Below are 23711 nucleotides of genomic sequence, written 5' to 3'. Positions count from 1 at the left end.
CAACCCTTGTGGGGTGTTCCTGGTCTGTATTGGTCAGTACCTATCAAAAGTGGTCCAAGGAAAGAAAAGTGGTGAAACAGGAACAAGGTCAAGGGCGGGCAAGGCTCACTGATGCACATGGGGAGTGAAGGCTGGCCTGTCTGGTCTGATCCAACAGATGAGCTACTGTAGTTAATATTGCTGAAAACGTTAATGCTGGTACTGATAGAAAGGGTTCAGAACAGAGTGTATCATGGTTTGTTGAGTATGGGGCTGTGTAGGTGCAGACCAGTCAGGGTGCCCATGCTGACCCGTCCATTGCAGAAAGCACCTACAATGGGCACAGGAGCATCAGAACTGGTCTGATGAATCATGTTTTCTTTTAAATTACGTGGATGGCCGGGTATGTGTGCGTCGCTTACCTGGGGAACACCTGCACCAAGATGCATTATGGGAAGAAAGCACTTGTGGAGGTAGTGTGATGCTTTGGGCAATGTTCTGCTGGGAAACCTTGGGTCCTGACATTTATGTGGATATTACTTTGATACATACCAGCTACCTGAGCATTATTGCAGACCATGTGCACCCTTTCATGGCAACTGTATTCCCTGATGGCATTGGCCACTTTCAGCAGGATAATGCGCCCTGTCACAAAGCAAAAATGGTTCAGGAATGGTTTGAGAAACACAACAAGTTCATGGTGTTGACTTGGACTCCAATCGAGCATCTGTGGAATGTGCTAGACAACCGAGTCAGATCCATGGAGGCCCCACCTCACAACTAACAGGACTTCAAGGATCTGCTGCTAACGTCTTGGTGCCAGATACCACAGCACACCTTCAGAGGTCTAGTAGAATCCATGCCTCGACAGGTCAGGGCTGTTTTGGCGGCAAAAGGGGGACCTACACAATATTAGGCAGGTGGTCATAATTTTATGGTTGTTTGCTGTTGTTATAAACATAAGATATGAACCATAGATGTGTCAGACACACTTCACTCTTAGCAAATATAATTTATTTACTGGAGGGGTAAACACAAACTAACAAGCATTACAAACACAACATCCCATTGAACAACAGTGGTTCAAAATACTCTCTTAAATAGAAACACTGACAAAACTGCATTTGAGAACATAATATTTTAACAGTTCAAGGCTTGACTTTCAAATGAAAACATCTCTGTCAAAATGGGATAGATTCCAGTTCATTAGGAATATCACTTCAGTAACCTTAACGGGTACAGTACAATGGGTTGGATATTCACATACTAGCCAGTCGCCACTGCATTGAAATCCTTGGACAAACACCAGGCATTAGTGATTGTCTATGAAATCATGAGGCAGATAATGAACAATACACACGTTACAAAGCTCATACATTGGCAGTGGTGATCTGTGTATCAATATTGTTTCTTAGGGGAAGAGGGATAGGCAATTAATTATATTGATTCAATTAAACCAGTCTTCACTCTCAGTTAAATCTTAACAGGAGAAGCCTAAATATGCCACAGGATATAGAGGCCTTATGTATCAAGTGCCTTGAGTCTTCCAAGTTGGGATCAATTTAACCTACCACAATGAACCAGATTACAGAGACAGGATGAATGCTGATCCTAGATCATTGCTTCTATTCTGAGAAGCTTGGTGCATACTCTGAAATTATTCCTAATTAGTTTAGTTCTACAGAGCAGAAGGCAATTAAATGCAGCAGACAGAATTGCATATCGTGATAGGCTTGGGCTGAATGCTAAATATTAATAATGATAATGGATATAACCTGAAAAACATTATGATTATTACTCTAACAGTTGTTAACTATTCATAGCATGTCAACCTCTGATGTACGAATGTGTGAATTGCATTGAAAAACAATATTACTTTTAAACTCAGAATTGTTGTAAGCCTAATGGAGGCACTGCAGTGACATTTCACATAAACACATTATAATAGATGTATATATTTAGAGGAACCCTGTACTTAGGCTATTGCATTTTCATGAATAATTAATGTTTTAGTATGCATCTTCAGAAAACCTGTGACCTTTTTTCAAGGACACTGTTTAATGTGCCTTGAATCAAAACCTAAAGTAACCTATAGGAGAAACAATTTCAATACAAGCCACAATTGGCCATAATGGTAAATGTCATATTGTACACACGCATTGAAGCAAAAGCTAACCCAACCCAAACAAATAAGACATACTATATGGTAGACTAGTGACCATCTTTTCTAATTAACTTTGGTTACTTTTAAGGTTTTGGCAAGACTCTGCAAACAATTATGTAAATTACCATTTAAAAAGGCAACATGACAAAGCAACACCATTGAGCAGGAGGGCTAAGCCACAATGGTGTGATTTATGCATAACAAATCACAGAAGTTTGAAACCATGTCAACCTGAACTTTGCTGAAGACTTACATTGCATATGCCAATAGGTACATACTACATATAGTAGCTGTATGGCATGTTTTAACATGAATAACCTGGTACTTACTTGTCATAATTTAAAAGCAACTAGATTAGACATTACCAACTACAGTATTTTTCTTTCTTTGACAAGAAAAAGAATAATACTTATTCAAACATTACTAGTACCTCTTCTAATTAATAATAGTAGCTATTAAATGTTTACTATAACATACATACATATATATTAGATACTAATACTAAAAATATTAATATCTTAGTAATACATATTTCTAGATATTTCAACATTTCTGTAATAATTACTAGCAAAAAAAGCTTTTGATATCCACCAATGTTATGCAAATCCTCTGCTATATTTAATAACAATTATTTAGTCATACTATATGATGAGTAACATTGGTAAAATAAATAAACTAAAATAAACATTTAATAAAAATGTTCTAGTAACTATTACATGTTAACTAGTGAAACTGGATTAGTGACTAGTAATAATTTGAATCGCAACTAGTCAGAAGAAAATAGCTGAAAATATCTGAATGTCAATGCACTAAATACTGTTGAACATAGGCACAACCGTTTGCTAATTATTTTCATTGTGATTAGGGATGCCTGATTTCACCTAAGCTATGATGCTGTTATGTAAATTACTACTCTACCTTCATGCAGCGGGAAAGTGGCAAATTTTTTAACATTAGGTTCATTTTAATAGTGTAGATATATCCAAATGAATTCATATTAAAGATATCTAAAACAGATGTGACTAGCAGTTATTACAATCCTTGATATGAACAATTTAACTTAACTAATGTTTAAGCACTTTGTAATAGTCAACAATCCAGTTTTACTAAGCCATATTACAAAATGAATAGCAAAAATGTATAAACTACTAGTTGCTATTTCTAAAGGTAGTTACAATTCAATTATCAAGACTCACTATTTAATAGAAACTAGTAAAATATCAACATTACTCAGCAAGTCATTTCTAGTTAATTAGTGAAGAATACTGCTACTAATTTAATAGTGACCAGTAAAGTCACGAAATTGACTAGGGAAAATCTGAACAGAGACTAGTCATTATAAATAAGCTACTATTAACTATAAGATTGTAACTAGTAAGAATTTAATTAGCAAGTGTAAAGTTGACACCTGAACTACAGTGCCTCTAAGAACAATCAATGGGTGGGTAGTAAAAACAGAATAGTAACTAGTAACAATTGAAATGGGTACTAGTAACTAAAGAATAAGTACTAGATGCTTTTAAATTATGACTTAAGGCCCAGGGACAAACTTGTCAAAATGGCTTGCCATATTAGTTGCAGTGTTTTAGACTAAAGAAACAAATGAATTCACACTATCTATTTTTGCACGTAAAAGAAATTCCACCAATTTCTTTTTTAGAGAATAACACTTTCTGCCAAAAGTGTAGTCTATGCATACTTAAATGGAGACTCATATATCCTTGTGTCTCATTCTGTTCCAGCAGTTCCAAGACCTACATTTCCCCATCTCATTTCACTGTCCCGTAAGGAAGGACATGGTTCTCATCACAGCAGTCTCTCATCTCAGATACACATTCCATCATCTACTTTCCTCATTCTGAGACTAAATAATCCTCAGCCCCAACACCAGATCATCAACAATCCGCCACAAACTTGTTTGAGACAGTAGACATTAACTGCAATTATGTCCTGCACATGAGTACATCTGCAAACGGCCCCAGGAGGTTTTTATTAAAGATGCAACGCACCCACACGAGGTATGTTGTAAAGGGTTTTATATTTTCAGAGAAGGTATAATTCTGATGGGGGAGAATATAAGGCATGTACGTGTTCTCTCCTTGCTCCTGGATCCACACTTCATACTTCACTTCCCTGACCTTCAGGTACTTGAGGTTCCAGGGGATTTGCCACGACACGGTCAGCTTGGCCTCGTTGGTGGCCTGGACTGACGTCTGGCACAGAGGCTCTCTGACCCGGCCTGGGTGAACCATGCTGGCCGGCTTGGCCTTCTTCAAATTTGGCCTGATTTTCACAGCCTCTCTGAGAGCCTCCAGTAAAGAAGGGATGTCCACTATAGTGTCCTGGTAGATACGGTAGAGCCACTCGGGATTGCGGCAGCAAAGGTGTCTGGGTACCTCCTTACTGGCCAAGATGCGCTCCTGTTCATCTTTCTCAAGATGAGCAATACCTCCCTGCTCCCAGGGCCTCTCAGGGTAGGCCACAGAGTTCTCCTCCACCATGTTCCTCCAGGCCACATACTGCAGTTCCATGCCTGGTAGAGAGGCCAGGGTTTTGTAAGGGGTGTACTGCTCCGGGTTGACTGCGTAAGGGAATAGTTCCACTACAACAGCCCCCCGGGGGAGGAAGAGAGAAGAGACCAGCTGTGCCCCGTGCATGCTGACCAACATGGACGCCCCGCTGATGACTTTGACAATGCTGGGGAAGGTTTGCTCTTCCAGAGACACTGTTACGGTTCTCATCTGAAACTCCTGCGACAACGCCATGATCAGCTCTGCTTCGTTCAAGATGAGTCTGTTGATTGAGCGACTGAACACTACAATGTACTCGTCCTTTTCCTCTGCATTGGCCAGGATTTCCTCTGCTGGCGTGGTGATGTTGAGCTTCTCCATCAACGACAAGGCAAACTGTCGGATCTCGTTCCCAGACACCAGGATGTTGGCTTTAGGGCCTTGTGGTTGGACAAAGCCATACTGGTACCATGTGGTCATCTTGGACAAACCCACATATGACTTGGTGAAGCACATGAGTTTGCCAAAGTTTCTCAGCTGCTCTTTGAGGAGCGGCTGCTTGCTGCTCAGTAAACGATAGAGGTCAAAGTGTGCACCCTCACCCCAGCCCTCCATGAAGACCAGGCGGGCCTCGTCATCTAGGTCCGAGTACTGCCGCATGGTGTAGAAGATAGGCAGCAGGTCGTCGTGGAACACATGCATCAGGTTGTCAGGATTGAACCGGTTTAGGATGAGCGTGACATCGGGGACAAACACGGGCTTAGGCATGAACTTAAGGGCAGCAGCTGGTAGCTCCTGGAAGTTGAAATACTGGGTGTTGTGGTCCTCCACAGACGACAGGTCCAGCAGTGCAGGCTGAAATCGCCTGGGCCCCAGGTTGGGCAACATAACAGAGGAATTGCTGTGGAAGAAGACAAACTCCTCTGCCTCGGCACAGTAGCACAGGTAGTCAAAGCGGCAGATACGGTCGGTGTGCATCTTGCCTGTGCAGACCATGCGGGTGCCGTGCTCCTGGAGGGCCAGCAGGGCGGCGTGGTAGTCTATTCGGGCTTGGGACAGCTCCTGTGACTGGCGGGTCAGCTGCAGCTCCTCCTCCAGCACAGCAGCGTGCTCACTCAGCCTCACATACTTCCAGAGCAGTGCTGCCACCACTGACACCAGCAGGCCGTTCAGAATGGCCGCCATATTCATCCTGCAGCCCGCCGCACGCATCACAGCTCCACCTCCAATCTGACCTCTGACCTAACACGCATGCTCTGATTCCCACTAGCCGGGTCCTGACACACCTGAAGAGAAGGAGAGACGGAGGAGAGGTATTGACAGTCAGAGAGACAGAGGAAAGATATTAGGGGAGGGGTGAGAGATTATTTGTGGCATTCTACCAACAAAGCCTACTGAACACTTTCATACAATTTAAATTTGGAAAGTCTGAAACTCAGAGCAATCACATAAATAATACAAAAGAAAGCAAAAACCTAATATTTCCAGGTCCCTTCATGAAGCATTATGCACTGATAAAGTACTCCCCATTTTAAAATGAATCAAAGCTTGACTCGGAGCCCATTTCTTTTCAAAAAGCCTTTGTCTGCATTACAAAAATTAAATGTATTCTATTTTTACTTTATTCACTGTGTAGTCTAGTGAAAGGTGGTCCCATGTGGAATGCATGCTGTCTTCACCCAGGTGGATAAGCAAAGGGATCACATTCCCTTGACGGTTAGGTCCTGACAAATTACATTGCGAGGACAGAAGGGGCTTTAAATCTGCCTTTGGGTTTGCCTTAAATCTACACTAATCTGCATATTGAGAGAAAAAGGCAGTCATGTGGTGAGACATCGAGTGCATCCCAAATGACTTCCTATTCCCCTTAAGCCTAGTAACAGGGCTCTGGTCAGAGGTGGTGCGCCCTCTTAGGGATACAGTGCTTTTGGAGTTATACTGTAGGCACTAATTCAAATTCCAGCTGTTGACAACAAATATCAAGTATTAATATATATTAGTTTATTTTTTATATCCTGTTTTGCACCTACCCAATTTCATTATGTCTGATTTGCGCATAATCACAGCAACTCCTCAGCTGGTTCAGGAGAGAGAAAGATAGACATTTGTACTGATCTCACAAACCCTTTGTGTTTATCACACTACTCACTCTACCAGTAAATACAGTACTCGGCAAAAGTCTTAGGCACCTGAGAGTCAAACTAAGGCTATTTATTTGGGTAGTGTTTTAATTAGAAGAAATAATGGCTGAGGGCGAAAACGACTGTCCACTGAACGAGATGACCGTGAACTCATTCGAATGTCACTCAACCAATGTAGGAAGTGACCTACAAAAAGAATGGCAAACAGCAGCTGGGGTGAAGTGCACGGCGAGGACGGTACGAAACAGGCTCCTAGAGGCAGGGCTGAAGACGTGCAAAGCCAGAAAAAAAGCCCTCCATCAATGAGAAGCAAAGAAGAGCCAGGCTGAAGTTTGCAAAAGACTATAGGGATTGGACCGTAGAGGAATGGAGTAAGGTCATCTTCTCTGACGCGTCACATTTTAAGCTTTGCCCAACACCTGGTTGTCTAATGGTTAGACGGAGACCTGGAGAGGCCTACAAGCCACTGTGAAATTTGGTGGAACATCGGTGATGTTCTGTGGATGCTTCAGCAAGGCTGGAATCGGGCAGATTTGTCTTTGTGAAGGACGCACGAATCAAGCCAAGTAAAAGGTTATCTTGGAAGAACACCTGCTTCCTTCTGCTCTGACAATGTTCCCCAACTCTGATAATTGTTTTTTCCAGCAGGACAATGCTCCATGCCACACAGCCAGATCAATCAAGGTGTGGATGGAGGACCACCAGATCAAGACCCTGTCATGGCCAGCCCAATCTCCAGACCAGAACCCCATTGAAAACCTCTGGAATTTGATCCAGAGGAAGATGGATGTTCACAAGCCGTCAAACAAAGCCGAGCTACTTGAATTGTTGTGCCAGGAGTGGCATAAAGTCACCCAAAAGCAATGTGACTGGTGGAGAGCATAAAATCTGGGTTATTCCACCAAATATTCATTTCTGAACTCAGAGTTAAAACATTTGTATTTTGTTGTTGAAAAATAAATATGAATTCGTTTTCTTCATTATTTGAGGCCTGAAAACAATGCTTTTTTGTGGTTATTTTAACTAGTTGTTATTTTCTACAAATAAATACTGTAAATTACAATATTTTCATATGGAATTTGTGAGAAATGTTGTCAGTACTTTATAGAATAAAACAACTTTCTTTACAAATAAACACTATTGAAATAAATGACTTCAGTTCAACTTTCAGGTGCTTAAGACTTTGGCACAGTACTGAATATGCTGATAAGTATGTGCCTGGAGCCAACAATCAGGTGCCTGGTCTAGTAAAAGAGACACTACAGTGCAAACAGAAAAGGCACCCCTCTGCAGGCACCCCAGGATTAAACCAAAATTTCAATTCCTGGTTATAATGACACTGCTGTATTCCATGCAGTGACTATGCTCAAGTTTCCCAACCACTGGGCCCCAACTGGTAAAGGACCACAGTGCTTACCAAACTCTGACAGAAAACATAATTCCCACTAGTTCACAGCATGGGTAATGAAAATACCCATATCAAGTTAGTCTAGGTTAAGAAAACATTCCAGAGCAAAACAAGCCCAATTGGTGCAAACTGGGGACCAACAAACTAACCCCCTGTTCTGCCAAGAGAAACTGTCACAGGTAACACTAACTCAAATCTAGTGCATCTAATGCTACAACTATAATAAAACACCATTGAACTGAATATTCATGTTGCACTTGCAATTCAGACTCAAAAGCAATATCACAACAGTGTGAATCTAGCCACAATAAGGATTAGCCACAATATTGGAATTTCCATTTTGCCTTTGAATGAAAAAGAAAACATTGGAAGATGCACAACCAAATACAAAAAGTTTAATGATGCCAAATTGCTAGAGTAAAATAACTGATTGTATTCAACAATGATTAATAATGATTAAAAAATAATGATTGTATTCAATTATATATTGTCAGAGAATATCCCAACCTTGTGAAGCATTAACAATTTAAAATGATGCATGTTACAAATCCTGTGGCTCTAGCAGTCTAGGCTGGATGGTACAGAGACCCGTAACGCACAGGTTGAACAAGGAGCAAACAGCAAACTATTGACTATACAACACCAAACAAAACCCCACAGCAATACATACTCACACGAAACAGGACAAAGTGAGATGTATGTGCTAAACAAAGTGATGTATGAATGAACAAAGTGTCTGTCTATCAAAAAGGGTATGCATTTCAAGTGTGTCTATGCCCATGTGGGGTAAAGCAAAAGAGCCTCTCTGGGAGAACCAACTGACTGGGTTTTTAAACCAGGGGATGTGTGATGCGATTGGGTATTGGAAAAAGGAACAGGTGGTGCAATTAGGAGGGGTGTCTACAGATTGGTCAACCTCAGCAGTTAGGCAATGCACTCATGACTGCCAGGTGGGAAATACCAACAAGCACAATCAGGAACACAAGGGATCCCTGGGGAAAGGCAGGAGCCTAACCCTGTGTGAACCTAATGAAATGAGCCCCATCAATGGAATTTGCATTTTGCCTTTAAAATAAAAGTCCATTACTTTTATTTGAAAGACAAAATGCTAATTCTACTAATGGAGCTAATTTCATTAGGTTCATGCAGGACCATATCACTTGGTAGCAGGTATATATTGAGGTGATGCTATATGTGGACAAGCTAAGAAATGACTTGTTGACATTATTGTAATTCAAAGCCAACTCTGTATTATATGGTGACGCAATATTGGGTATTCTGTAGGTTCTCACAGCTATTGCCCTTTAATGCAATCCGTTTGTGTCTTGTGGGACCAGGGCCCATAGGACACAGCCAGTGATACACTCTCCTGAAGCCTGGGACAACCAGCCAACTAAGGGCCCTGGAGGAACAAGTCAGATGTAATGGCTCCATCTCTCTCCCTTGCCTCACTCTCCCTTTTTGCTTTTATTCTCCTGATTCGCCTCTCTTATGCTGCAATTTAGGGAAGGTAAAACAATTTTTATCATTCACCAAGGATCCCAAGGATCAAGTCAGGATTGATTTACTCACCATTGCCTACTAACCAAAACCCTATTACTTACAAAGAGATGATGGTTGTGACCTTCACAGCTCGGACTGGATTAACGATGTTGTTATGATTTTTGTTCCCTTAAGTTAAAGTTATTTAAAGGTACCCCATTTGAAACATAAAACATGGATTCATTTCTGTTCTTTCTAATGGTACTTATTTCAAACCTATTATATGTTGAAAATGCATATATACTCGTTGACTAATGGTACCGTAAAACATTTAATTACTTTAATTGAGCTATGACTCTAGATAGCCTTAGCAGCTAACTAAATAACAACTAGCTAGCTTGGCAATCTAGATAATGTTACACAATATGTGGTTTGGAATTCCCATTTTTATAGCTTATCCTGCCTGTTGTAAAGCTATATAAGCGCCTAAGAAAAATGTTGCTAGCTTGTTACTAAGATACTGTACATACTGTAAAGTGACATACCCTTGGATGTTTGGCCTTGTTACAGACACAAAAGGGTGATACACACAGGTGAAAATGGCAATTAAAGGTGAATATCTCACACCTGTGGCTTTTAAAATGCAATTAGTGTCTGTGTATAAGTAGTCAATTTGTTTTTTAGCTCTCATGTGGATGCACTGAGCAGGCTAGATACTGAGCCATGGGGAGCAGAAAAGAACTGTCAAAAGACCTACATAACAAGGTAATGGAACTTTATAATGATGGAAAAGGATATAAAAAGATATCCAAAGCCTTGCAAATGCCAGTCAGTACTGTTCAATCACTTATTAAGAATTGGAAAATTCAGGGATCTCTTGATACCAAGCCAAGGTCAGATAGAACAAGAAAGATTTCAGCCAAAACTGCCAGAAGAATTCGGGTGGCCAGCTATACCACCTGCAATAATTCAGGGCCTCATAGACAACTATTATAAAAACTGCACGCTGTCATTGATGCTATAGGAGGCAATACACAGTATTAAGAACTAAGGGTATGCAGTCTTTTGAAAAGGGGTCAGTCATTTTTGTTTTGTTTTATGTTTGTGCCATTCTGTTATGACCTACAGTTGAAGGTGAATCCCATAAGAAATAAGATGTTTTGCCTGCTCAGTAGTGTTTTCTTTACAAATGGTACATATATTACTAATGCTCCAAGGGTATGCAAACTTTTGAGCAGAACTGTAGGTAAGCTTGTGGCCCCATGTCTTAGTCACTAAGAAATAATGGGCCACTTCTATTCTTTCCCTTCCCTCTTCTCCTATCCTTTGGGTGTGTCCTCAAACTAACCTTTTGGTCTAGCTTGCATCTTAAACACTAACACTGAAAAAAACAAACAAAGGATGTGCTTAAAAGAAAATAAATAGCCATGAAACATGAGAACTAAATCTCAGGTACAAATTAACTCCCTCAGGGCATCTAAAAATGAATCTGTTGATGTTCCACGTAACAGAAGTCTACAGTGCCCAGCCTGACTGCCACTGAATGAGTTGTTGGATAAAATTGAATGGAATGGAACACAGCAATGGATTGTAGTCATACTGCATCAAACCTTTTGTTACACAAATATCAAATAAAACGGTTATGTTGTGTGTCTGCCAGGGAGGAATATTGGCCCACTCCTCCATGCAGAACTGCTTTAACTCCGTGACATTCATGGGTTTTCTAGCATTGACTGCTTGTTTCAGGTCCTGACACATCTTAATGAGGTTTAAGTTTGGACTTTGAATAGGCCACTCCAAAACTTGAAATGTCTTGTTCTTCAAACTTTTCAATATACTTTAGACTTGTGTTTTTCAGATGGTTTTGCTACATGACCAAGCTGCATTTCGGCTTCAGGTCATGGACAGATGGCCCGATACCTTCCTGTAGAATTCTCTGAAATTGACACCACCATGCATGACTGTTGGTATGACGTTCTTAATGCCGTGTTTGGTTTTCAGCAGACATCATGGGCCCATGTTGTCCAAAACGTTTCACTTAAAATGTATCGGTTTGTAGAACACTGTTTCAGCACTCAAGGATTATCGAGGTGCTTTTTGGCAAAAACATGTTCCACTTAGTGAGTAGTGGTTTCTGGCCTTTCAAATCGACCGTTAATCTCATTCTTGCCCAGTGTCTTTCAGGGAATGGAGGTATGAACACCGACCTTAGCTGGGACTAGAGAGGTCAGCAGATCCCTGGATGTTGTTCTAGGGTTCTGTGTGACTTTGGATGATTTTATGTCTCGCTCTTGGAGAGATTTTGGCAGGACGGCCGCCTCTAACCATAATAATCCCTTTCACTGGGTGGAAATAACTAGCGGGACCATAACCGTTTCACACCTGAAGCCTCAATGTTTGATTAACCAGCATACCAAACAAATTAAACAAGCATAACTTTTGATTTTTTCTAAAATTAATACAACCCACAAAAACATTAGACAAAATTCAATGTGAAAACGATGCTGGAAGGCAGACAATCTGGGCGCAAACACTTTCAAGGCATTATACTTGTGATCAGATACCCCTTGAGACAAGGTCACCTGGCTCAGCAGCATCAGAAGCAATCCTTGCGTTTTCTTGACATAGAGGTGTAAATAGAAAACTGATATGGCTTTTTAAACGTTAAGATGTTGTTTGTCACAACCCTTTGTCAGATTGTGTGCAGACAGCCCAAAACCCATATTCAATTATTTATTCTCTCTGGTTTATTGTTAAACACTAAGCACATCTGTCTTTGAAGAACACGTCACTGGTTGGTTGTGTAACTAGCCATTTATTTGCCAACAAATGCTCACGTTGAACAAATCTGAAGCATCGTCAACTGTCACAACACACTCATCATTCGCCGTACCCTTCATTCTCCTTTAAAGAGCTTTCTAAGTGTAGGTAACTAATATACAGCCTTGTTACCTAAAAATGAAAACGTTATCAATATTGGCATTATACATTTGTTAGATGAAGACAAGCTATCATTTCAAAATGTACCATGTGCATTTGCAGAACAAGGACATTTCACTGTGAACATATCATATTCACAGAGCATGACAAATAGACTAATAGTATTTATAGCACAAAGTATATTTTTTGTTGCTAAATGTCACAGCATGAAGACCTAAAGCAGAATTGCCCTCCAGTCCATGAGGACAAGGTCAATGCCAGTGCCAGTTCTGTGCGCTAATCCTTCCCAATGCACACAGGCAGCCCAAAGGGATGCGTGCAAAACCCACTGCAATTTCACTGTGCCAAGTAAAGAAGGGCTTTCAAAATGTCAGCCTGCTCTATGTGATAAATTAGCAGTCAATGCCATGGCACCATCTTTGGCTAAAACTGCTACACAAAAAATTTGCCCCAATTATCCCATTGTGGTATACCTTACTAAAATTCTGAATTATATACTGTTACAGCAAAATTTCAAGACGGTTTTGAATCCTGCAATCTGGTCGGGCTGGGCATTGGTCTTTCCCTTGGGCCGAAGTCATCTTTTCTTTCGCCTGTGTTTGTAACCTCATTAGTCTGGATGTCTTACACCTGGACAGGAACGACTAATATGTAAAAGCTGCTAACCCAGTGCTTCACTTGGAATGAGAAGAGAGCATGTTCTCACAGAGAACATCCTTTTATGAGGCATTTTCCCTTTTATTTGAGTAGAAACCCCCCATGTGTCTTTCTGAAACCCTTTAGAGAACCCTTTCGTTTTGGTTGTTGACGCGACTCATTTGATCCCATTATGTTTGAGTGAAAATATAGGGTCTTGTTTCCTATTATTACGATAATTGCTTTCTCATCACCAACACTAAAAATACAGTGCCCATACCAGAGTGTTGCAACCTGGTTTCACTGGAATACGTAGACGATTCTACGTAAATCTATTGCACCGAATTTATGATGTCACGTTACGTTAGCTTATATCAAAATGTGCTACCAAAACGTATAATACATTATGAATTGGCCAACATTTTACATATGTTATGAACGCCATTAAAACATTTCATATGTTACAAACGCTTGACAAACTAATTTTACGGACAGTATGAAAACCACTTATAAGTAAAGAACACTAAAGACGTATCATACATTATAAATTTGCACAAAACATCCAAGTCATGTTTTGAACCAGCAATGTTCAACTCTGCAGACAGACGTTCTACCCATTACTCCACACGGGTATAATGGATTTAGAAGGACGAGTAATGGCCTTACCAAGGTCACTACAATATGTAGTAAATGCATTTTAACATTATATTTAGATGATCTTTGCCAGACAACTACATTTTAGGGGATTAAGTTAAATGAAATCAATCACTCTTCTGTATGATTTATTTTACATCTTTACATTTTAGTTATTTAGCTGAGTGACATATAGTATATTGATTGATTTAATCATTACATAATCTTATGTGGAACAACCACATAATGATAGTTAGTACATTCCACTCCATAAAGCAGCTATCAGAAAAGTCAGAATAAACCAAACAGTGAAGCATTAGTTATCAAAAGGCAGCAGTGTGTGTTGTGGAGTTATTTTTGATACTATTTAAAGAGGCTGGGCTTCAGAAGTTCTGAAAAATAGGCAGGGGATGCTGCTGTCCTAGCTCGAAGGGGAAGCGAGGACAGAAAATAGCTTTGCCTGGACAAAGCGGGAGTTGACCTGCAGAACGGATGGGGCGGCAAACAGACCGCAGATGTGGCAGAACAACCTAGGAATGGATGTTGGTTTGAGCATAGCCTCAAGTTAAAGAGGGGCAGTAGGGCTGCACCAAGTGGATAAAATATTGGATTACAATTATTTTGGGGATAAATTATTAGATCGCAATTACTATTATGAATTGCCATTTTCCATGATAAACGATGATAAATGTTACATCGCCCCACTTCCCAGGCGGTCCGCAGACTGCGGCTGCCACTTCTGTGCGTCTTGGAATACAATTAAGGGATTAGTCCAGTTAAGAAAGTAAACCACAAAAATAGTTTGAAAATTGCTGACAGACCTTTTGTTTTCTAAGAATAGAAAATCATGTGACAAACATCTCACACAATTTTCTTTTGCCAAAACTCAAGGATGTTTGCAATTTGGAAAAAGCCGAGTGAATTGGTGAATAGTGACGAGAGGGCTTAGAACCATGGGACACACATAGTGAGAATTATGCAGACAAATATCTATTTTCCTGTGATTCTTCACACTATAAGCATGGGATTTCATCTAGCAACTTTTCTGTAAGTGAGATGAATACTACGTATGGAGAACATTTTCTATTTTCAGGGAAATTATCCATTTGTTTTTAACTTAAATATTGTTACATTCTCTTGTATATTTTGAGGAGGCAAGGATGCTTCCCAATATCCCAAACATGTCCAAAAGAATCAGTCATAACTGATAACCGAATATGAAAAAAGGTAAATAGAAAATAACAGTTCAATTCAGCATTTATTGTTTATGGAAATCCCTTTAAACCATACATGATCAAACCTCTGAAACGTACTGGCAGTGATGGGAGCGGGAGTTTCCACACTTCACCTGCATGAATTAATTTCCAAAAGGGTGGGCAGTAGCCAAGGAGGATGTTGTTAAGCCTTTCTCTCTGATGACATCACAGCAGTAAGTACAGAGATTAGGCGGAGCGTGCCAGGTCTCTCTCCTTTAGGGCTCGGCTGACAGGCCTTGCAAGACTCCCTAGTGTTTAGTATGGCTGTTTGCCTTGGAGATGATAAGCACCCCAATGATGGGGATAGAGAGGGGGTAAGTAGCATAGAGTGTGGCAGCCTGGAGATTCTAATGCATTTTAATAAGGTCCCCGCTCCTGAAAAGACAAGCAGCACTGTTATGGTCTCTTACCCTGGCACTCCTCCTGGCTGCCTGTCTCTTCAGGATCACCTCGGAGATTCCCTCCCTGCTCTGCTCCGCGTCCTCATCCTTTTGGAGGACAACGCTCTCATCTCTCTACTCTCACGAAGAAACACTTCATATGCCTCACTTCTCAGCTGCATCATTGCTTGTGTGCTGCAGGCTCTTATGAGGATGGCCCCTTCACTGTCATGTTTATTCCAGGCCCAATTGACATGTCAAGTTGGATCAAGCCTTCTAGAACTCATATTAGCTAGAGCTGGAGCCAAATGTACAACATTAACTGCTCTACCATCTCTTTCTCTGCTTAAGGTACAATTTTCAGAGGTGTCACATGACAACACACGTGCAATTAAAGCCACCATAGCCTGTAATGTTTCAAATTATTTAAAAGTAATACTTTGATGTTTAAGAAAATAACTTAAATGATTTTCAATTCAATCACTTTTTGAACAAAACCCCCTTTTGATTTGAACAAAACCTTTGCCGAGGAACATTTGCAGAGGAACACTGAATCTAATTTTCAGAAACTGAGATAAAGGTCAGAATCTGACTTATTTTGTGTAGTCTTTATGTCTTCATTAGGGGATAGATAAACAAATGAGATGGATATTCTTTAAAAGCTCAAAATAGGTTTGTCAATTTAGGTTGGCATTCAACGGTTGGGGGCCCAGCAGCAATCTTAGGGGCAGTAATTAGAAGTTAAAATGTCAATTCAATTAAAATGTCACTGGTGTAAAAGCTAAATTGCAGAGGTTTGAAGGGATATAATTAATATATTCTAAGAATTATATTTGAAATGACTCCATACTAGTATTCAATAGCATGACGTGTCTGAACTGATGAAAGGCATAAAAAGCGTATGTAATTTTAACATTTTGAAATGATTGTATTATACATAAAAAAACAAGGTATAATAATGGGACTGAATACATATCTTTTCCAGTGATAATGACATGGATGTCTAATGGGTAGCATCTGACCTTTATCTCTTGAATGTTTTGATGTTCAGGTCACATTCTTCTAAAATAGGCAAATATCTATTGATGTTTTTGTTCAAATCAAAAGGGATGCAGTGAAAATGTATTGAATTGAAATGGCCTTTACAAAAAAAATTACATATATTCCCAAAAAAGAAATTAAATGTTCTCATGGTTAACAGTAGTTGGTCCGTTTTCAGTCATTGTTGCCCTAGGGCCACATGAGAAAGAGGCTGATGCAGCCATTCTGTAGGGGTTGAGGAGAACAATGTCACTGAGACGGAACATCCAGAAACACTGCAGCACAGCAGTTTAGAATTCAGCCACATGCCACTTAAAAGGATGGGAAATGAAATGGCCTACACAAATAGAACAGTTCTCATATTTAGGCATGAGGGAGCAATCATGACTGCATTACACATCTCCTGCAAAAAAGATTATACTGAGCATTTACAATAACGCTTAATGATGGCAAATACCTTCTTAATATTTGCATCCAATTATATTTCAAAAATTATTTCTCACAACAACCAGAATTCCACTCCATTTACACCTCAAGTACAAGCAGGCAGCTGTGCTCCCAATTCAATACAGATGTTCTTCCAACCAAGTCTTCTCAGACATATCGAAATCAGCCACATATATTTAATACACTGCTATACACCATAATGTGTTTGCAGAGTTAGGAACATTACATTTAAAGGCAAATCAAAATGTTGATGTGACGTCTCTCCCGTTTGACTTCCCTTTTATTCTAATTTTCTTTTACCGAGTGTTGGAGGCTAAAGCCGTGAGGGGCATCACCTGTAATGTAGCACAGTGGCTAAAGGACCTGGATCCCAACTCTTCTGACAGTCCTCTTTTCACACAATCCCTTTTTGCATTTTGGAGTTATGATCTGACCTTTGTTAACAAATATCCTTCGTCATTAATTTCATCTGACGTGTGGTTCCCATTATTGTCACAGCCTAAGAGCCAGGTTGTGATAAACCAAGGCCTAGTTTGTTGTTGGTCCCAGGTTTATTTTCCCTGTAAGACAGTCTTGTTAGCTATTAGTTTGGGTAAGGCAGTAGGAGGTATTATGTAGCCTGTGGCTGTTCCTTCAGCTAACGCTTTTGAGCTAAATATAATTAGTTTTTTAACTACATGACAGTGGTTGATAGACATGTTTGTTAGATGTTGGTTGTTCTGTTTGGTTGCTTCTGGTTATTGGTTGAGTCAGAGTTTTTTTTGGGAGCACATTTATGATTTTGGGGGTACACTGGTTGCCTTGGTTGGACCAGCAGGCTTGCGCGCATAAACAAAGCTCCTGGACTAGGGTTGAGATTAGCCTAGGTTGGGGTAGCTTGTTTTTGTTTTTGTCTTTCCTCTCTCCTGTTGCGCTAAAATATTCTGTTAAATAGATATTGAAGTCACTTTTTTATGAGAGGGATTCTCGCTGAATCTATCCTCGTGGCAGCCTTTGCATAGCATACAACACCCTCACTGCCCTCTCCTGGTTTGTCTCCTGTCAGCTATCGCTCCTTCTATTCCTAGTAGCCTCCCTTTAGAACAGCAAATAGAAATGCTTATGTTATCATTAGAGCGTGATCAAGTTAATCACAAAAGGGAATTGGAATTTCAACATGATTTGCAGCGTGCACAACTTCAGCTGGAGCAAGACCAACTTGAATTGGTCAGGGAGGGGAATCTCTTGAGGGAAGGTGAACCTGAATCCCCTGGGGGTTGTTTCTTATTTTGTGCTCCGGATATTTTCAACATTGTGGTCAAATTTAAGGCTGTTTAATGAGACAGACACTAAGATGTTCTTTTTGTTATTTGAGCATGTCGCAGATGCAAAGAGTTGGCCTGACACTGATTGAACCTGCAGAGTGTGTTGACTGGGAAAGCTCAGCAGGCATTTTGTGCTCTTAGTGTAGCAAACAGTGAGATCTACAGTATACTGAGGTTAATACCGCTGTGTTTCAAGGCTATGTCTTGGTTCCAGAGGCTTACCGTCAACGTTTCAGCAACAACAAAAAAATAAGCAAACCCATGTTGACTTTGCACAAGAGCGTTATCACCCCAATGATAAAACTTCTCAGATATTGTGTGCTTGGATGTAAAAACGAATGAAGGATTAGTCCCTGATGGTATAGCTAAAAATACTAACGCAAAATGAAAGGTGTCTGAGGCTGTGGTTTTAGAGGGTGACTATATCCTGACTGAGGTCGTTTTTGGGAGGGCCTTGCTTGTTGCGAATGAAGCCGTTGGGAGAGTCCCTCTGGGGCTCAACCAGGCAGATTAATCACATCAGGCACAGAGATATGTTCTTGTTACCCAGACTGTGTTTTATTTGCTGTTAATGGAACGTGTAACTATTGCCAATGGAGAGGTCACCGGCGGTTTTGGCTGCGCTGGTCCAAATCTCGGCTGGTCCCATCGCAACGTACCATGAGCTGGTGACATCGAAAGTAGGTTTTTTTTGCGACTTATCAGTTACTCTCCGTTTGTCACTGAAGGTTTTGCTCCTCTGGTAGGCAGTAGACAGAAGGTCCAAATTAAAATCATGCATGATACGGGTGCGTGGTGCTCATTTGTTTTGAGGAGGGAGTAGCCCTTTTCCCTGGAGACCGACACAGGGGACATTATTCATTTGAGGGATAGTTGTGAACACGTTTTCTGTTCCCTTCCACATACTGGAGCTCAATTCATATCTGATGCAGGGGGAAGTTGTGTTGGGGCTGCAGTCCTCGCTGCCTGTTAAGGGAGTGGCTGTCATGAAAATGTTGGTACATCGCATGGAGACGTAGCTGGACAGTGTAAGGAAAACCTAGGATTGTGTTTTGTGTCGTTTCTTTTGGACCCAGCTACAGTGATGATTCAGCGTTATTAAAACATGCAAGTGTTAAACATGCGCCTTGCGTCCATTCCCTGCTGTTGATGAACCCTTCAAACATCTGAGAGTTGACTGTGTGGGTATTTTAACTGTTCTTAAAACGGTAGCACTCATCTACTTACAGTAACTTGTCCAACCACTACCTATCCTTTTCACAGTATTACTACTTAATCTTAGTCTCAGTTCATTTCTGGATTTGGGGCACCCAAGTTTATCCAGAGTGGTCAGGGTTCTTGTAAATCCCAAATCCCATGTTACCCAGGTTCTGAAACAGCTTAAGATCATAGACAATTTGGCCAGATTGTATAATGTGCAGAATCAGGGTGCTGTGGAGCGTTTTCCTCAAACATTAAATTGATAGAAGGTCACAGAAGCTCTCTTGACCGGTCTTAGTGAGATTTTGTGTTTATTGAAAACATTTGTTTCACAGAGGCTCTGTAAAGGTTTGGGTTCTATAAAACTATCACAACATTCAATTTCTATAAAGATTAATTTTTTTTTTCTCTAAAGCATGAAACTGGATCTATTTTTCCCTGCGCATGTAAAACCAATAGTTGGTGTGAGAACTGTCTATGAATCCTGCTGCCAGCCATTCTAACAAAAACAGTCTATGCATATTCACAAGGTTAACAGAGCATCTTACTCTCGAGTGAATACAGGCTGTTAACCATGACACTTCTTACCAAACAGTGAAAAAGTATTAAAGTAACCAGCAGCATCCACCAAAGATATGAACTGACGGGAGCACTACTTTTTGGGCCGTGGAATCAGCCGTCGGCACTGTACAACAAATCATTTGCAAACATTAGCTGATGACAACACTGCCATAAAATACATTTGACAACATGATGGCAATGTTCTTTGCCCATTTAATGTTCTCCTAACTTAGCATATTATAGTATTTCCAAGGGTTAATGTCAATTAGAAGTGTTGTTTACTAAACACTTATCTAAACTGGTTGTTCACAATGTGATATTTATGATGTTCCTATGAGACCTTCTTGTTGTAAAGCTGTCCTCTGGATGTTAGGTTGATATCAGCTCAGCAAGAAACAGGTGACCCACTGGTCATTCCCACTGCCTTATTGTTATGCAGGAAAATAAGATGCTGTCAAAAACGTTGCAATTTGAACAGATTCATAGGATCGTAGGCGTTCCCAGACGTAACATTGGATGAGCAAGCACTTTAGATCCTTTGTAGACTGTGAGGGAGCTAGCTATTTTGGATTGTATCAACATACCACAGCACGTAAGTGCTGCATGTACCTGGCAATCTATCCTGTTGCTGAAAGTTCTGCTATAGCTGCTGAAATAATGTCAAAATAAGTTTTACTTTTGTAAGTCATTAAGCAGATGCTGCCATCCAGAGCTACCTTCAGTAGTGACATACATTTTAAGTTTTTTGTACTGTCTCCTCCAAAACAAATTAGACCCACAACCTTTAGCAAGATGCTCTACAAACTGACTACAATATATTTTACAAAAGCAGACTAGATGACACCCACAGCCCAGATTGGGTTCCTGACGTTTCAAAGAGATCAGAATTAAAGGGGTTATGTATTTTACTGGACTGCTCCAGCACCACAACAAATAGTTTTTAGCACTCAAGTTTTGTATTGTATTTTAGCACTCTAGGTTTGTAATGTATTTGTATCATTCTCCCTGTATAAACTGTACGCTGCCTCATGTATTACCATTATCTTGTATTTCCATTATATGCTGTTGATATTCATCCTTACCATTTACCATGTTAATTTATCCCAGCCGTTAAGTGAGTGTTAAGCCAGGTTTTATGTTAAGATATACCCGAAATCTCTTTGGGTATACACCCCACTGCAAAGAGCACGAGGACACAGACTTTTCAGGGCAGACAGAATGATTTGAAGGCAAAACAAGAATCCCACTTCCATACAATATTCTGGAAAGAGTAGTCCATTTGCATTGCGTTTCTAACACACAAAACGGTGTTCGAAGTGACCATGAAAGTCATCCAGAGTTGAGCATGTGAAACCTTAATAATGAGATTTAAACCATAGGACAAATAAGTGATCGGCCTACACACTCTACATAAAGAAAAGCGTTTGAAAACAATATCGGGGGCCATAATTATATTTTTGATTGCCAATTTACAGCCAAGCTATTGAAATTATACACTTGATAATTATAAGGACTCCATAGACTATTCAAGAAACAAAGACATTACATAATTTGCTCTCCATGCAAAACCGTTATATTCTTGCGTTGATATAGAAATGTCATGCAATGACCCTAGAGCAGAATGCATTGATGCAATATAGCGTCGCGTTATAATTTACGATAGAGCCACGGTGCTTTCTGCTTTCAATTCGAAACTTTGTTCTTAAACTCAAAGTTTAAAAACACACACAGCACGTTAACAACATGACATGCACCGATACTAAACGTCTAAACTGTTCTTACCGGGGTGTTTCAAATAAACTGAAAGGTATTTTCTTCACTGCAGCTGAAACCTTTCAAGATCAGCTAAGGCAGCTTCAGAGCAGATTTCTGTAGAAACGTTCCTGAAGATTGACGCGATCGAATGGAACTCTGGAACAACAAAATGCATCAATGCAGGTGCAACTGTACAAAACACCGACGCATTCATTCATCAAGTTTACGTCAGACGACAGTATTTTGAGATTATGTTAGCTGTCAAAAATGCGATTTCGATGTAGCGATTCACTTGCTATCATGTCTCCACCCACTGCAAAGTCAGGTCTCACATCCAAGTCTCGCGAGATGACATCAGTGTTCTCCACACTCCCCATAGACAATCTCCCTCAACGAGTTTGATTGTTATAATTACCTGAGTTAGAACAAAATATATTTCTTTTTTTCCTGTAAGTTTCTCATACATCCCTTTTCAGATTTAAAAAAATGGTAACACGCTTAGAATCTGACTTCAAAAATTAATAGTCTTAACCCAAAACTTTCTATTGAATTGTCCTAAACACCCAGACCATTCAAAAAAATGCTCAGGAGAATAACCTCCCTGTGTTCAGGAGTTTAATGGATAAAGCTGGCTGATTAACAGTTTACTCACATTAATATTGTTTAAGGAATAGTATATTCTCACTGGAGTTGCTGGAGTAATCCCATATTATTCTTACACAAAAAAATATTCTTTTTAACATAATTCATTTTTGGAAAGAAAACGATTTCAGGTATTTACTCAGGTAAGATATGCCTAGATAGTAGAGTATTATTTTAGGGTTGGATATGGCTTTTCTACTGATGCAATGTTTTTATGATATATCCAAGCTTTCACTAAAGATTTAAATTAGTTGACTGCTGACTGCCCTTGATAGACTGCATGTGTGTGCTGTGACTTTGAGATTTGTTGTGCTATGTTTAAACCACCCTCCTCCTGTGAATGGAGCGCCCCCAATAGAGAAATATTAAACACGTCATAATCCCCACAAAAACTAGTGGCAAATCCTGAAAGCAGCTCATTTTGCATTACGCCATTCATTTATCCCATATGGGATATTAGACTCACTTCATATCAGGTCTGCGTTTGTTTAGGCTCACACTGGCTCAGTGTTTTAATAACAACATGAATCTTATCAGGACAAGGTGACGATTGTCAACATATTTGCATCAATCCACTCTTTATAAAAAATATTGGCTAAATATAGATTAAGATATTGTTAAAAGTTTCCTTGTTCTAGTTATTTACACAGTTGCTAAAATACAAATTGGTATAAGCCTTCATGAAATACAGATCATTTTTGAAGTGGATCTAAAAATCCCCTATGGAAGAAATTAATGGTGCAATAACTTCCTTCTAAATTTTATGGGTATTTTAACTCATACTATTTTAGTCAATACTACAGCTTGTGATTCCAAACGTAGATGTTGCACGCATCAACCAATAGTTGTGTGCCACATCATCAACTGTGTCAAGACTAACCGATATGCAATACCATATGATTTGGTTAGCTGGTTTATACTTATCTAGACTTTTAAGATGTGTCCTGAGATAGCAGCATCTGGCCTAAGAACACTAATCAAAACATGGAAGCATAATACACAACATATACAGTGCCCTCGGTAAGTATTAGGGTAGTGCATTGTTTTATGTTTTCTTTTGGCTCTATACTTCAGAGTTTTGGGTTTTAAATCAAACAGTTATATTGAGATTAAAGTACAGATTCTAAGCTTTTATTTGAGGGTATGTTGGTGCACATTGGTTTAACAAGTCAGACATGAAACCATACAATAGATTAGTGGAATGACCGGTTAATTATTGGCTTTGCATTTGC

The 23711-nt window shown here is 39.9% G+C and overlaps 1 protein-coding gene across 4 annotated transcripts; it reads right to left on the bottom strand.

Annotated features, from left to right (window-relative positions):
- Positions 1 to 976: 976 nt before the first annotated feature.
- pomgnt2 (protein O-linked mannose N-acetylglucosaminyltransferase 2 (beta 1,4-)) lies at positions 977 to 22138 on the bottom strand. 4 transcript variants are annotated; one of them, XM_010896979.3, is made up of 4 exons: positions 8877 to 8982; positions 6684 to 6730; positions 6274 to 6377; positions 977 to 5939 (listed from the first exon to the last, which is right to left on the bottom strand). In XM_010896979.3, the coding sequence occupies exon 4, from the start codon at positions 5863 to 5865 to the stop codon at positions 4087 to 4089; it is 1779 nt and encodes a 592-aa protein (XP_010895281.1). In that variant the 5' UTR covers positions 5866 to 5939; positions 6274 to 6377; positions 6684 to 6730; positions 8877 to 8982; the 3' UTR covers positions 977 to 4086. The 4 variants fall into 4 exon arrangements, with proteins under 4 accessions (XP_010895281.1, XP_010895282.1, XP_019896352.1 ...); XM_010896980.3 differs by lacking the exons at positions 6274 to 6377; positions 6684 to 6730; positions 8877 to 8982 and adding an exon at positions 21865 to 22138; XM_020040793.2 differs by lacking the exons at positions 6274 to 6377; positions 6684 to 6730; positions 8877 to 8982 and adding an exon at positions 15560 to 15635.
- Between the last annotated feature and the right edge of the window lie 1573 nt (positions 22139 to 23711).

The sequence above is a fragment of the Esox lucius genome, chromosome 20 (assembly GCF_011004845.1).
Source record: "Esox lucius isolate fEsoLuc1 chromosome 20, fEsoLuc1.pri, whole genome shotgun sequence".
Taxonomy (NCBI): domain Eukaryota; kingdom Metazoa; phylum Chordata; class Actinopteri; order Esociformes; family Esocidae; genus Esox; species Esox lucius.
This window is presented reverse-complemented; position numbering and strand designations above follow the sequence as displayed.

Coding starts and splice junctions, on each gene's coding strand:
- pomgnt2 (XM_010896980.3), bottom strand. CDS start 5,865: ATGCGTGCGGCGGGCTGCAGGATGAATATGGCGGCCATTCTGAACGGC.